Source organism: Carassius carassius, chromosome 5, assembly GCF_963082965.1.
Source record: "Carassius carassius chromosome 5, fCarCar2.1, whole genome shotgun sequence".
Lineage (NCBI taxonomy): Eukaryota > Metazoa > Chordata > Actinopteri > Cypriniformes > Cyprinidae > Carassius > Carassius carassius.
This window is the reverse complement of record NC_081759.1, coordinates 37,103,366-37,119,001: the sequence shown is the minus strand read 5'-3', so window position 1 is coordinate 37,119,001 and position 15,636 is coordinate 37,103,366. Positions and strand designations below refer to the sequence as shown.

General features: G+C 42.1%; 1 protein-coding gene across 1 annotated transcript in view; it reads right to left on the bottom strand.

Annotated features, from left to right (window-relative positions):
* Positions 1–12,651: 12,651 nt before the first annotated feature.
* sptbn4a (spectrin, beta, non-erythrocytic 4a) overlaps positions 12,652–15,636 on the bottom strand; it is a 33,740-nt gene continuing 30,755 nt past the window's right edge. Inside the window, exons 17-20 of the mRNA XM_059551110.1 lie at positions 15,046–15,299; positions 14,300–14,470; positions 13,540–13,582; positions 12,652–13,425 (exon numbers count right to left, since the gene is read on the bottom strand). Of these exons, the coding sequence (XP_059407093.1) occupies positions 13,084–13,425; positions 13,540–13,582; positions 14,300–14,470; positions 15,046–15,299 (810 nt within the window). The 3' untranslated portion in view covers positions 12,652–13,083. The remainder of the gene's footprint in view (positions 13,426–13,539; positions 13,583–14,299; positions 14,471–15,045; positions 15,300–15,636) is intronic.

The following is a 15,636-nucleotide window of genomic DNA, read 5'->3' as shown; positions in this document are numbered from 1 at the left end:
AAGGGAGCTCTCTGCAGTGCTGATAGAACCACTGCGAGGTCCCAAGAGGGGACTTGCTGAGGGCGAGGCAGATTGAGCCTCCTTGCTCCTCTCAGGAACCTGATGATCAGATCGTGCCTCCCAAGAGACTTACCTTCAACAGGGTCATGGTGAGCCGAAATGGCGGCCACATGGACCTTGAGGGTGGAAGGAGACAGTCTTCGTTCCAACCCCTCCTGAAGAAAGGAAAGCACTGACCTAATTGGACATTTCCAGGGGTCCTCACGCCGTGAAGAACACCAAGTGATGAAGAAGTTCCACTTCAAAGCATAGGCATGTCTGGTGGACATGGCTCTAGCTGAAGTGATGGTAGCTACCACCTGTGGTGGCAAGGTACCTAAACCTTCCGTGACCCGTCCAGAACCCACACATGTAGGTTCCACAGATCGGGACGTGGGTGCCAGAGGGTGCCCCGTCTCTGAGATAGAAGGTCCTTCCTCAGAGGAATTGGCCAGGGAGGGGCTGTAGCGAGGAGTACAAGTTCGGGGAACCAGGTCCGGCCGGGCCAAAAAGGCGCAACCATGAGGACCTGCTCCTCCTCCTCCCTGATCTTGCACAACGTCTGTGCAAGAAGGCTCACTGGGGAAACGCATTCTTGCGCAGGCCCAGCGGCCAGCTGTGTGCCAGGGCGTCCGTGCCGAGAATGCCCTCGGTCAGGGAGTAAAACAACTGGCAGTGGGAATTTTCTGGAGACGCAAACAGGTCTACCTGCGCGTCTCCGAAGTGTTCCCAAATCAGCTGAACCGACTGGGGGTGGAGTCTCCATTCCCCGGGGCGAGACTGCTGCCGTTAGAGCTCGTCGGCTGCACGATTGAGCCTGCCCGGAATGTGAATGGCACGAAGCGACCTCAGATGCTTGTGACTCCACAGGAGGAGATGGCAAGCGAGTTGCGACATGCGGCGGGAGCGTAGACCACCCTGACGGTTGATGTACGCTAAGGTCGCAGTGTTGTCCGTACGGACCAGAGCGTGCTTGTCCTTCAGCAGGGCCCTGAAGCGGTGCAGAGCAAGACGTACTGCTAGCAACTCAAAGCAATTGACATGCCACTGAAGTCGGGGTCCTGTCCAGGAGCCTGACGTAGCATGCCCGTTGTACATGGCACCCCAGCCCGTGGCAGAGGCATCTGTTGATACAACAACATGTCTGGACACTGGTTCTAGGGGTACGCCGGCCCGTAGAAACGAGGGGTCCAACCACGGGGTGAAGTTTCGGCGGCAAGCCTGAGTGATGGTCACTCGGAGCGTCCCCTGTTGCCATGCACATCTCGGGACTCGGTCGTGAAGCCAGTGGTGAAGCGGTCTCATATGGAGTAACCCGAGCGGTATGACCGCCGCTGCGGACGCCATATGCCCCAGGAGCCTCTGAAACAATTTCAGTGGAACCACTCTCTTGCCCTCGAATTGTCTCAGGCAATTCAGCAGTGACTGCGCATGCTCGTTCGTAAGCTGCGCGAACATGGCGACCGAGTCTATTTCCATACCGAGAAAAGAGATCCTCTGCACAGGGGGGAGCTTGCTCTTTTCCCAGTTGACCTGAAGACCCAGTCGGGCGAGGTGTCTGAGCACCAGATCCCTGTGCTCGCACAACTGCTCTCGAGAGTGAGCTACGATCAGCCAGTCGTCGAGGTAGTTGAGGATACGGACACCTTGTTCCCTGAGAGGAGCCAGGGCTCCCTCCGCGACCTTCGTAAAGACGCGGGGAGACAGGGCCAACCCGAATGGGAAAACCTTGTACTGATATGCCTGCCCCTCGAAAGCAAACCGAAGAAACGGTCTGTGTCGAGGAAGAATGGAGACATGAAAGTACGCATCCTTCAGGTCGATCGCTGCAAACCAATCCATCGGACGAATGCATTCAAAAATGTGCTTGGGCGTTAGCATCTTGAACGGGAGTCTGTGCAGAGCTCGGTTCAAGGCACGCAAGTCCAGGATTGGCCGTAACCCACCTGTCTTCTTGGGTACTATGAAGTAAGGGCTGTAAAAGCCGGACTTCATGTCGGCTGGAGGGACCGGTTCTATCGTGCCCTTTGCCAGCAAGGTCGCGACCTCCGCGCGCATGACAGGGGCATCTTTGCCCACCATCGTTGCGTGGACACCCCGAAACCTGGGGGGACGCCGGGCGAACTGAATCGCGTAGCCGAGCCTGAGCGTCCGGATGAGCCAGCGGGAAGGCCTGGGGAGCTCTAGCCAGGCTCCCAGGAACCGAACCAGCGGGGTCAAGGGGAATACAGGCGTACCCACAGTGGGGCAGCGTGGTGGAGCAGACAGCCCCGGCATGGGAGGCATAGCGTCCCTTAGGGGGGGTGGAGTGCGGGCACTCATCTGACTCCAAGTAGCAAAGAGGGCATGAGAAGGCGGAGCGTTCTCGGGCCGGCTTTGCCTGGAAACTGGCAAGGGGAGAGGGGAACGAGAGCGGCGAGGAAGCACGTCGCCAACTGTCGTTCGTGGCCTCTTGGGACACGGAGGTAGAGGAAACAGCTCTTTTAGTGAAGGTTTGGGTACCAGGTTTGGGGCCGCTGAAGCGGCTGCACCGGCGGCAGGGTGGAGGCAGCAGAGGGCCGCCGGGGCAGGATGTGCTTGATGGCCTCGGACTGCTTCTGGGCGGCAGAGAACTGCTGGGCAAAGCTCTCTACCGCGTCGCCCAAGAGGCCATCCTGGGAGACCGGGGAGTTGAGGAGCTGAGCCCGGTCAGGCTCCCTCATGTCTGCCAGGTTCAGCCATAGGTGGTGCTCCTGGACCAACAAAGTGGACATCACCTGACCCAAGGAGCGCGCAGTGACCTTCGTCGCCCGGAGAGCGAGGTCGGTAGCAGTGCGCGCCTCCTGCAAAACCCCTGGGTCAGCACTGCCCTCGTGCAGCTGCTGGAGCAGCTTGGCCTGATAGACCTGAAGTGAGGCCATGGCATGCAGGGCAGAAGCGGCCTGGCCCGCAGCTCTGTAAGCCTTGGCCACAAGCGTGGATGAGAACTTACAGGCCTTGGAGGGCAGCTTGGGACCACCACGCCAAGTTGAGGCGCTCCGTGGACACAGTTGCATCGCAACAGAACGCTCCACCGGGGGAATCCCAGCATACCCCTTGGCCGCCCCGTCATCGAGGGCAGTGAAGGCGGAGAAAGTACCAGAACGGTTTCGGGCAGTTAAAGGTGCCTTCCATGAACTGGTTACCTCCTGGTGCACTTCCGGGAAGAAAGGAACCAGAGGGGGGTGCTGGCGATCCGCATGAGCAGCCCCCAGGAACCAATCATCCAGCCTTGAGCGCTCAGGACAGGGTGGAGGGTTCCACTCAAGCCCGATGCTCTCCGCTGCCCGGGAAAGCACGGCTGTCAGCTCGGGATCGGACTCGGACAACGCTGGCACTCCCGAGGGAGGCAACGCAGCCGAATCCTCATCTCCCGAGGACTCAAGCCCGCCTTGTGATGCGGCGATCGACATACGGTCCTCTTCGCAAGCCCCGAATGAGATGTCAGGAGCCTGAGAGGGTCCAGCAAACTCATCCGGAAACTCGACCGGCTGCGGCGTATGTGAGGGGGGTGTGGCCCGAGGAGGTTCGCTCGTCGGGGAAGCCCACACAGTTACCCTCAGATCACCCTGGCCACCAGCCGAAGTAGCCCTCTTACGAGAAGAAGAGCTAGAACAGGGTGTGGCAGAGGGGACTCTATACCTTTTAAGGTAATCGAGTCTCGATCTCAACGCCGAGATGGTCATGTCCCCGCAATGAGAACATGAGCCATCCACGAACGCAGTCTCAGCGTGCTGGAAGCCCAAACACGTGACACAGCGATCGTGGCCGTCACGAGGAGTGATATATCGACCGCACCCAGAAACACACAGGGGCGAAATGACATCTTTAAAAAGACGCAAATCGGCCCGTATCTCTTTTGTGAGAGAAATTGCTCTTTTAGCGGTGTTGAAGCGCTCAGGGGAACGCGGGAGCTGTCGCAGGAAACCCAGACGAACCGCTGAATCGCACCTTCACACCAACACCAGTGACTCTTGCAGCACTCCGGTGAAAGCAGCAAACGATGTGCTTGGCTCCGAAGCGAAAGCTTGAATGCGAGTTGCTCGCGTTGCTCCTTATATACCCGCTCTGCGGGGCGGAGCTCTCGATGCAAATTCCGCAGACCAAGGTACTTTTTGTACCATTGGCTCGTTTTGTACCACTCGAAGGTGATTGGGCTCTTGGGCGAGATCCCATTCATAACGTCGAACGTGACCGACTGAAAGGGAACTGCTTGTTTAGTCCGAGCGCCAACCTCCCGCTCTCTCTCGAGAGGCCAATAAGGAAGTGACTAAAACTGCAATTCATCGACTGGCCGCTTGAGGCTGGCTGCAAAAGGGAGTCAGTTCCATAGACTCCCCATGTTAAAATGCCCAACTTTACAGCAGGAAAAAACATGTTTACAGCCTGGTTCAAAAAATTATTTTGGTCTACATAGCTAATTTTGCCCTTCATGACAACTGTGAGGGGGGTGAATTTTTTTATAACTCATCCGTTTAAATTATATTAAGACTTAAAGTTCTGCATAATTAAGGGCGTGGCCACTTGAGTGACAGGGAGATTGCTGCTGCTGACACTGCCGTTGCGCTAGGTGGGCGTGGCTACAGCAACTAGCTCCCGCCTTTTTGCCCATTTTTGATCGTCCGGGAGAGTCGCGCGGTGACGCGCTGCCAAGATGGCGACGACCCGCTCTACACACTTTAGGCTTCAAAAACTCTCTTCTGTAGTCTACGGGTGACGTCACGGACACTACGTCCATATTTTTATACAGTCTATGGTTTAGTCCCACGTTTTACATTTTTTTACTTTTGTCAAGTGTTACTATAGAACAGAATAGCTCATCTTCCTGGACACAATCCTAGAAAAATATCATCATTTTAAAAAATGTATTATTATATTCCCATTCATTTTGATCTGATCATGTTGTATGTTTCCTTGTTTTTCTTATTCAATCCCAATTCATTTTCCAGGAAAGGTCAAAGTGTTCTCCATTTTTGCTGGAAAGATAAAAAGCTGTCAGAAGGAATTTTTTGACATTCTGCGAAACCGAATTGAGAATCTGGAGGAAACTCATACAGTGGACGAGAGTGACATTGTTCTAGTTTTCTGTCCTATTGTTTATCAAACTGGAGCTGATATTGATGCAGCACTGAACAATTTAACTTACCCTACAGGTTGTTTTATTATTATTAAATAAAGACTTTATTTCACAGAGTATTCTCCCTCAGTGTGATGTGTGTTTAAGCATTTCAAATGAAATTATTTTAAATTTGTCTATGTCCTTAAACAGATTCTAAGCTGACTGTTCTAGTGGCACTTAATCACACATTTGACCCAGAGAAAACAGTTCCAGACAGCAGCAGATGTATCAGCAGGACAGACATACTCACAGTGGACTGTCTGTTCTATGAGGATACAGGATTACTGAAGTGTCAGAAGAATTCAGATGCAGCGGACAAAACTGTGAACTGGTTAAAACAGCAGGTATGTAACAACATGTTCCAGAAAATATGAACACTGCTCTAAAATGTATTGAACACATTACATATTACTAATTAAGATCATATTGCTTGTTTTTTCTGCAGAGGGCAGAAATAGTCATCAGAATAGCACCATCTCAATGTAGGTTAAAGTCACTAAATTAGTCATTTTAATTAACTATAGATAATTAATAAATAAAGCCTACTTAATTCTAAGAAAATCTGACATATTTTTCTTTACCTCAAGCGAAAATAGGATGCTTATTAATGTTTTTGTTTTCATTTGCATGTTTTAATGATCAGTAACACACTTTATTTTTTTTATTTTTTTTTAAACTTTCCCTTATTTCAAACAGGCAAATCATTTAGCTTTACTGGCTTTACATTTCCATCTTGGAGAAGGGTAAGAAGAAATACTTTTCTGAAACTGACCGTCTGTAAAAACACTACAGTGCAACAGAACAAATATTTCCAAACATACATCAGCATTCTCATGTCCTAGTTTGGCATGAAGAACTCTGTTGAAGAAATTTGTTGAAGTTTTTATAAAATACACCTTTATTCAACCTAATTGTTTTCTACAACTTTCAAACATTATTTAACTGTAGAGTAACAGCTACAGTATTTCTCTGAACAGCATTATCATTAAGTAGTACTTAAAGGGATAGATCACCCAAAAATAACAATTCTGTCATTAATTACTCACCCTCATGTTGTTCCAAACCCGTAAGACCTTCGTTCATCTTCAGAGCACCAATTAAGATATTTCTGATGAATTCAGAGAGCTCTCTGACCTTTCCATAGAAAAAAAAAACCGCAAAAAAAACTTACAATAAATTTTTATCCAACGATTTGTCTCCTCCACGTCACCCTGGTTCCATTTTGGAGAGTATCACATATGTAAATAATGTATGCTGTATATGGATACGTTGTCTACATTCAGATTAAAGTATAAACAATGTATCTACATACAAATGTTGTTTTCGTATGTGATTCTCTCCAAAGTAGCACTATAGGAGATAAATTGTTGGATAAAGTCTTTATTTTTGTTTTCTTTGTGCACAAAAAGTATCCTTGTAGCTTCATAAAATTATGGTTGAACCACTGATGTGACCTAGTTTAATACGTCCTTACTATACATTTCTGAGAATTGATCATGTAAGGATCCTTGCTCTCTATGAGAGGGTCAGAGAAGATATAAAAAATATTTTAATTTGTGTTCTGAAGATGAACAAAGGTCTTACGGGTTTGGAACAACATGAGGGTGAGTAATTAAAACTGAATTCTCATTTTTGCGTGAACTATCCCTTTAAGTGCATAAGAGGTGTCAGGTTCAATAGTTCTGAACAAAGCTTATAAAATGTTCCAGTATATCCAGGAATATTTCTACAAATAATTACAAGTTAACATAGAAGAAGTACAAAAATACTGGCTAATGCAGAAATGACCTGTTATTTTGTTGGGGTGCAATTAACATGTTATACAGACTTTGATAGACAGTGCTTCAGAAATAATAATGCTAACTAAAATAATAAAGACTAAAAACTAACTTAATGAAAGTGACAGTAGAAAAACACAACACATATGACTACACATGAAGTGGATTATTGTTTGTGGATTATTATATGATTTGAAAATTGTGTCTGTGTGTGTGTGTGTGTGTGTGTGTGTGTGTGTGTGTGTGTGTGTGTGTGTGTGTGTGTGTGTGTGTGTGTGCGTGTGCGTGTGCGTGTGCGTGTGTGTGTGTGTATGTGTGTGTACACACAAACACACACTATATATACACACAGTATATATATTATATCACAGTAATAATAAATTCTGTGTTTTGTATATAGTGACCTATAGGGCGGGTAGCAGAATGACACTGAGGATCGCTCATCAACCATTCAGAAAGATCCTGTGACAACCGCATACCTCGACTCTTCACAGTTGAGATCTACTGTAGCTTGTGTCTATCAAATAAAAATGTTTTCAGAGAGTGCTTTAAAAATGCAATAATGTAATCAGCATATTATTATCCAGTTTATTCCAGCCACAGTGAACTAAAAACAGATGTCATGTGTCTCAGAAGTCTTTGTTTTATTGACTATGGCATCTGCTTGAATTGTATTTACAGAAGCCTAGCATGTTGACAGGCATTTACAAACCATATACAGAATAATTCTACTGGCTACTAATGTATGCAAATAAATGACCTGACAATGAGTGTATACAAAGTAAAATTCTCCTTGCTGCATGACAAAGCCCATGTATGATAATAAACTAACGTTCAGTTCTTCTGTCTAATTCCTAACATTAATGCAGAGACCAATATAACTACTTAATAAATTAACAAAATTTCTGTGTATTTAATTAAGAGATTTTCAATGAATAGTTTCTGTGCTGGTGTAAATTAATCATATTTCATCTGCATGATGTATTGATATATTTTGTCTGCTACTGTGCCTTTACTCCAAATCTTATCCTGTCAAAAGAAAAATACTTATAATGACAAATCATAGTAAATTTGGTGTAAAACTGTAAAGTGTGTTTGACTGGAAAATATTTTTTATTAAATAAGGTTTATGTTAATAATCAGTATCGATTAAAAAAAAAAAAAAAGGAAGCAAGTAACTGATGACTTTTTGAATGGGTAATTTAAAGCAGCAGTGCCCAACCTTTTTTCAGACATGGCACCCTTTCCAATTCTTCAACAATGTGTGGCACCCTACACAAACACAACTGTTCTACAGGCCCTGCTGCAGTCCTCTGCACCGAAGCTGAGGGTTTACTTCAGAAGCATCTTAAAAAACACTTCAAGTACTTCTTTGATGCCACAGTAAAAACTTCAGCCTAACTAATAAAGTTCAAACATTATAATAGACGAGAACAGTCAGTCATAAAATATGAACAAACACAAATTACAACTAGTTTTACTCATTACTAATGAGTCAAACTGGACCATAACCGCCACACTGAACTAATGCTTGAATCACTTAAACCTCGATCAGCTTTATTAGTATTCATATGATTAATTCATGACTTTTTAATGCAATAATAGGGTTACATGTTGATTTTCTTCATATTCTATGCATGCATCTCTAAAATATATCACCCATGAACTGGCCAGCCCATGATTAAAGAACTAGTTCTGCCACAGATTTATTTGATGTTAATAAAGTGAAGATGAAAACATGCAGCAGGTTCCTGCAAGGCAAATCGCAGCAAATTTGTTTACTTTTTCTTTTTACAAGATGCTCCAAAATATGAAAACTGCTTTAAAATCATTTGGGAAACATCCCTGTTTACTCCATATCATCATGTGCTCATTGTACAGTACTTATGTTATGATGCTTCTCTAGGGAAGGAAAAGATGTGTCAAAATATCTCCACATCAATGTAGTTTTTGTCATTAAATGTAGTCTATATTATTTCACTTGTCAATGTAAAAAAAACTTTTTCTGCTTTAATGTGAAAAATTGCATGCTTGTTTACGATTTCTGTATACTCCGCTGTATTTCAAGCTGGATTCTTGGGGACTGTTAAAAACATGACGACAAGGGTCAATACACTCCTGTCTGTCTGTCTGCTATTGCTTGCTGCAGAACTAACTTCAAATACCGGATTGCAACCCACACTCTACATCTATAGGGCTTGTTTTTCCCCATTCTTTCATGAATTAAATAAAATATAAAGATTTTCTGGTAAAGTCAAGCTGGGAGATACAAAGCAATACTTCATGTTCTGTATTTCACAGAGACGTAATGTATGAATGTAATTCATTTGTTTGTTTATAAACTTTTATTCAAAGATTTTTTTGAAAATTATTAATATAGGGTGTGCAAATTATAATAATTGAAATAATTTATGTGATAAAAATGATAATTTAAAGTAACCGTCCACTCTGTAGCTGTCATGTTTAGGCTGCTGATTAATTATATCTGTTTCAGCATCTCTGCCTGAAGACAAGGGGATATAAAACATCACAATGATTTTTATTTATTATTTGACAATTGTGACTCCGGACTAACCTGTAAATAATTTATTCACAAATGATTTTCACTGACCTTTAATTCTGTTCATTTATGCTATTTCATTTGTAATTTCCATTTTTTTCACTCTAAAAGGAATAGTTGTACAGTAACTATAGGCTACAGCTTTTGTTACCTTAGATCAACTTGCATATAGTAAACTTATAATAAAAAAGAAAACTAAAAGAATACAGACTGTCTTCTGAAAATAATGTAAAAAAAAATAAAAAAATAAAAAAAATAAAAGCAATGCACTTTTTGTTCTGTTAAAATCTATTTAGGTAGGTTTCGCCATCTAGTGTCAAAAACCTTTATTAACGCTAAAAATGCCCCTAAACTACTTCAGAGTTAAACACAAAACTTTTAGACGTGAATTAACAAAAATCCTCAGTTAATTATTATTTAAATATAAAGGTACTTTAAAAGTGTAATGTAAAATATTAATTAGTGAATAATCAAATATGTTCAAATAGTGCATTTTTTATAAATGAAAAACTATTTAAGCAAACTTGTAAAATGTAAACAGAAATAAAAATCAAAACTCCACAGCAGATGGATATATACAACCTGTATTTATGAATTAGTGCAGATATCAGTACATAAATGATTTAATGTCTCATTTCAGCTATACAAGTGATCTGCTCATTCCACTCATTTCTCCATCTCCATCATCATCATCATCATCATCATCATCCAAACTCAGTGCTTTGCTGAAGATTCAAACCCTTTTGATAAACATGCACAGCTGTTGCATAGAAATCACCTCTATATTCTCTTTCATGCAACATAATATTGTTTTCTTTAATTTCACATGTGAAACATCTGACTTCAAATAAAGGAGGGCAACCCACACACTCCATACATTTTAGGGCTTTTTTCTCCATTCTTTCAGCAATGAATTTAAATGTAAATACTTACTGGTGAGGTCAAGCTGGAGAGAAACAAAGCAAGGCTTAGCAAAGCAAAAAAAAAAAATGACCACATGGTCTTAAAAAAAAAAATCACAGACAAACATATGGGTTTAAAAACGGCAAATGGAAGAGTTCAAATAAAAATTATTTTAGCCTTTGCAACACTGAACTCGTGTGGCAGCTTTAAGAAATGCAGGGACCATGCTCTTTTCTAATACTCCAGACTGTTGTTCAGGGAGAAATTGTGCTTTTTGCAGGCAGACCATAGTCAAGGTCACTCTGAAACAAATGTTGGATAAGTAGAGGAGTCAAAAGGGGGAGGGGAGGGGAGAGTTGGTAGAATGGTTGTCAGGAGTGAGGTTGCTTCAGCAAAGGTAAGACAGAGACATACACAGCAACAGACATTCATTCACCCTCAATCACATTTATAAGACACCGATACACAGTGCAAAACAAGCTTAGTCTCTAGTTATGCAGTTTCTATTACAATGACCAAACACATATCCACTCAGTAGCAGTTTTGACCCTAAGACTGACTGAAGGGTGTGCTGTTTTCTGTCTTCATAGGGTATGTGTTCTGTCATATGTGACAGCAGGAACTTACTTATTTCTGAAAGCAAGTGCACTCAATCAGCTCAGCTTTTAAAATTCAAATCAATATTGCATGTTTTACTGGAGCTGATCATGGGTCAAGTGTGTCTGTAAGCAATGTTTTTTGTCATGAGTGTTTTATTCAGGACATACGAATACAATAATGGAGCTGGTGTCCACATCTCCTTATTACATGCATTCATAAGGCACCCACAGTGAGAAAAAAGGGACACATTAGACGAGTCCTAATTTTATTGATCTTCCAAGACGAGATTTGTAGATTTGTGTTGGATTATTACAAATGTGATTATTATATAAGGAATAGTTTCCACGGTTTAATCTCAACTTCAGAAATTGGGTTTTGTATGGCGCTGAAATTTGCTGTTGCATAGACAATGAGGCCAGTCAGGGTTTGAACTCAGAAGAACATGTTTGTGCGGTGAAAACAGAGCTAGACAGGAAAAGCTTGACCTCAACATTTTGATTTACAATGTAAATTAAAGCATTAGGCAATCATTACAAACAAGTGGAAAAACACCTTCAAAACAGACAAACTGAGTTTTTCTTTTAAATTAATGATTCTGGTTTCTGGACATTTTTATATCTGTGTAAATATAATTTGCACCTATATATTTGAAGGGGAAAATCATTGTCTTGATCATAGGAATCGCAACAGCTGTCGAGAGACAGTTTTCTTTAAACTAACACCAAACAGTCTCTGATGAGGGTTTAATGGTGATTTCTTTTTACAAGGATCCTGATCATTTGCTCTGGCCAAAACAAAACTGTAAACTGTAAAAGTTGCATTACCGTATACAAGAGATCCCGGAAAAGGCGGCTAACGCACACGTTTATTGTCTGAATTCAGCCAGGGGCATTTTAAATAACTCTTTTTTTTTTTACTTGTTACATTTTCATACGTTGATAAAAATGATATTTTTTTTAATTAGATGCTGCAGCTCATAGAAGTAGATCTTGTTTACTAGTATATATACAAATATATATACAGTATTTTTCTTTATAGCATGACAAAATCACAGACACCCTATTTTGTGTGTACTAATCATTTTACAATCAAAGAGTGATGTAAGGGGGCAGAGATGATAAAAAGCAGCATATTTGTACATGTATGGAGGTGTTTGATCGTACTTCATCTTAGTTCAGGGAACAATAATATCACTCTTTAAATTTGTATCGTGATAACCTAATAAATACGATCAATGAGATTATACATATTACATTTGATCTCCTTCTGGATGGAGCTGTATTCAAACACACACACACACAAACACACAGCCACATTATATTCACATTTTGTGATCGAGTCACTTCATCGAGTGTAATTTGGACTGACCACAGTACTGATGATTAAAACCATTACTACAAGCAGCAGGTGGAAGACGTGTACGGCCTCGACTGAGAGAATGGTGTTCCATACCAAACATTTTCCCATGATGCACAGTGCATGTGCCTATGCTTGTGTGGGGCTGTGCAAGGATATCAATCAGGAGGAAATACTACTACCCTACTAGCGCACCAGATTTCTCTCTGAAAGACTTCTCTGTCACTTTCCCTCTCTCTCTCTCTATCTCTCTCTCTCTCTCTCTCTCTCTCTCTCTCTCTCTCTCTCTCTCTCTCTCTCTCTCTCTCTCTCTCTCTCACACTCTCTTGGAAGAGCAGAGCAGCTTAAATCGGTTACTACATACAGTATATTGCTTCGAGAAAACGCTTCTAAAATATTAAGGGCTATAGTCATCCTCAATAATCTAAAGTGCCTTTTCTGTGAGTGGAGCAGGGCGGCTGAACTGGCCCTCTGATGCTGGGATAAAGCCTTATACTGTTCATTTCATATTCTTTCACAGACAATCTCTTCAACACATTGGCACACGCACACAGACGCACATCGACAAATTCAAGGAACATCAAACACGTCGGTCCTGAAAATCAGGCTGTCAGGACAAACAGAGCGACAGAGACAGAGAAATGCAAGTCCTGTCTTCTCTCTGGAAAGATGGAGGGATGGATGTGTAAATAAAGGTGTGGAGAGATGAGTCATTTGCTCTTTCCCGAAGTGCTGGAACCCCTGGAACCCCGGTCTCCTCGTTCGCCCCTCTCTCCTCTTTCAGCTCTACCTCCTCTCTCCTTCTCGGATGTGTCCCTCTTTTCTGAGCTTTTGTCCGATGCCTCTATTTTATCCGATCGGTCTGAATGCTCAGACTTCTCTGACCTCTCTGATCTCTCCGCCCCCTCAGATGGCTCCGCCCCTTCAGAACGCTCCTTCCGCTCTGATTTGTCGGGGTCGGTGGAGGAGTTTGTGGCTTTCTCCCACTTGGCGATATCTTCGATCTCCTTTAGGCTAGCATTGATGCTGTTGACCCAACCTTTCAGATCCTCCTGTAAGACAGAACACACACAAACACACACTCTTGTATTATAGACCACAATAGGCAGAATATTTACCAAACAACTCTGATCTTTTTCACTCAGGTGGGGCTTTGTCTGACATACCTCATCCTTAGCCAAGAAGATGTAGTCCCCTTCAGCAGTGGTCCTAAAAATACATTAACACATACATTTATAAAAAGTGGTAAAGTGTTCAACGGGAACGATCAAACCGAATTATGTTTGGCATACTGTATGCTACAATTCAAATGTCCCTTACGCTCACTGATTCTGCATTTAAGTAAAACTACAACAAAACATTAATATTTTGAAGTATTTTTTTAATTTCCTATTTTTATTTATTTTAAAAGGTAAATTATTCCTGTGATAAAAAGGCTGAATTTTCAGCAGCCAGTCTTTCCGAGTCACATAACCCTTCAGAAATCATTCTTATTTGCTGATTTAGTGCTCGAGAAACCTTTTTTATTAATGTGGAAAACAATTGTGCTGCTTAACATTTTAGTGCAAACTGTGATGCATTTCTTTCAATATTCTTTGCTTAAATGAAAGTTTAAAATGCAGTTATTTTAAATGTAAAGTTACAGAGTAACAATGTCGCAAAGATTTCTGTCAAATCTGATCAATTAAACGCATCCTTGCTGAATTGAAGCATTAATTTAAAAAAGAAAGAAAAGAGCAATCCTCCAGTATGTCCCACACCATATCTTTTTTTTTTTCAATAGGAAATGAACACAAAAACTGCAAAAAGCACTGGGATTTGAATGGTATATTTTCTTAAAATTCAATTCCTGCATGGTAATTTGTTATTGTTTTTGTAGATTAGCAGGCAGTACAGTAGTCATTAAAGATCACAAGTTAATTTTACCTGAGAATGAAGACATTCTTCTTCTTTTTATATCCGTTGGTAGTGTCAAATTCGCAGATGGCCAAGTTGAGAAGTGGCTCATCATTGTAGGGTGTTGTTTTGTGTCGGGAATCCTTGTAGAAACCGATCTCCCCTTGTTTGAGCACGCAGAACAGATTTACCCACGACTTGCTGCAAGAGGTTTAGATAATTAGAAATAACTGTTAGTTACTAGGCCTCACCAAGGCATTTAGTATTACTATTAGCAGGCAAACACACTCATAATAGCATTTCTAATGCACTGTTAGGTCATGACCACAACTTGTGTCCCCTCCAAAATTCTAAATAATGGTTGATCACAAAATGGATTTAAATGATGGATGCATTTGTTCCCACATCTTTCACTATTCATAATTCATTTGAATGATGAACCCGCATGCTGTATACAACCCTAACCCTAAACTGGATGTAGAATAAATTCAGTATTTCCAGATCACTCTAAATAAATCAGATTTAGTTTGTGGTCATGTTGTGTGTTCGTATACTATGTACTAGCAATGCATGCTATTCTGAACACAGTGTTAACATTAGCATAATCAGCTATTAGCTTTGGTAACAGGATTTCTAGTGTATTAGCATTAGCGACGAAAAGCAAATAGATTATTCAAAATAAAATTATAATAACTGGGGGATAATTGTGAGAGAAAAAAAGGCAATAGAGATCATCTCAGGACAATATGATTTTTATCAGCTAGTAAGAAACACACCTATTTGGGCTTCTCTCTTTCCCCTCCTCTTCGTGTTTCCTGTACAGGAAGCCCTCATGTTCAACGGTGTGGGTAGGAGGCTGAGATGTGGATGGGACGCTCTGAGCAGGTGCAGAACGGGACCTCCGTGGCTCCTCAGGCTCTTTTGGACGAGGTCTTCGTCGTGGTTTGGGGCGGTCTCGAGCTCGAGGGCGATCCAGACGGCTCACTGGTGCAGAGAGGCTGCTGGGAGGTCTGTACATATCTCCCCTCGCCTAGAAAATACACTTTGTGAGTTTACGAAGCAGAATCATTTATTATATGAAAATAAAATAGTAAACTATTAAAAAAAAAACCTAAAGGGCTATATATGGAAATTAGGGGTGTTGTGCATCTCAGTGTGAAATCTTCTATCTCCAAATAAAAATATATAAACACTGTATCTGCATACGACAAAGTCAAAGTCTGCATAAGATAATTTTTACCTGAAAAATAAAATGTACAGAGATACTTAAGAGTCTGAGCTGCTGACTAAAATGTTTGGGAATCAGTCCCAAGTTTCAGAGGATGCAAGGTGATGGTAGAAAAATCCTCAAACTTTAAACTTTAGCT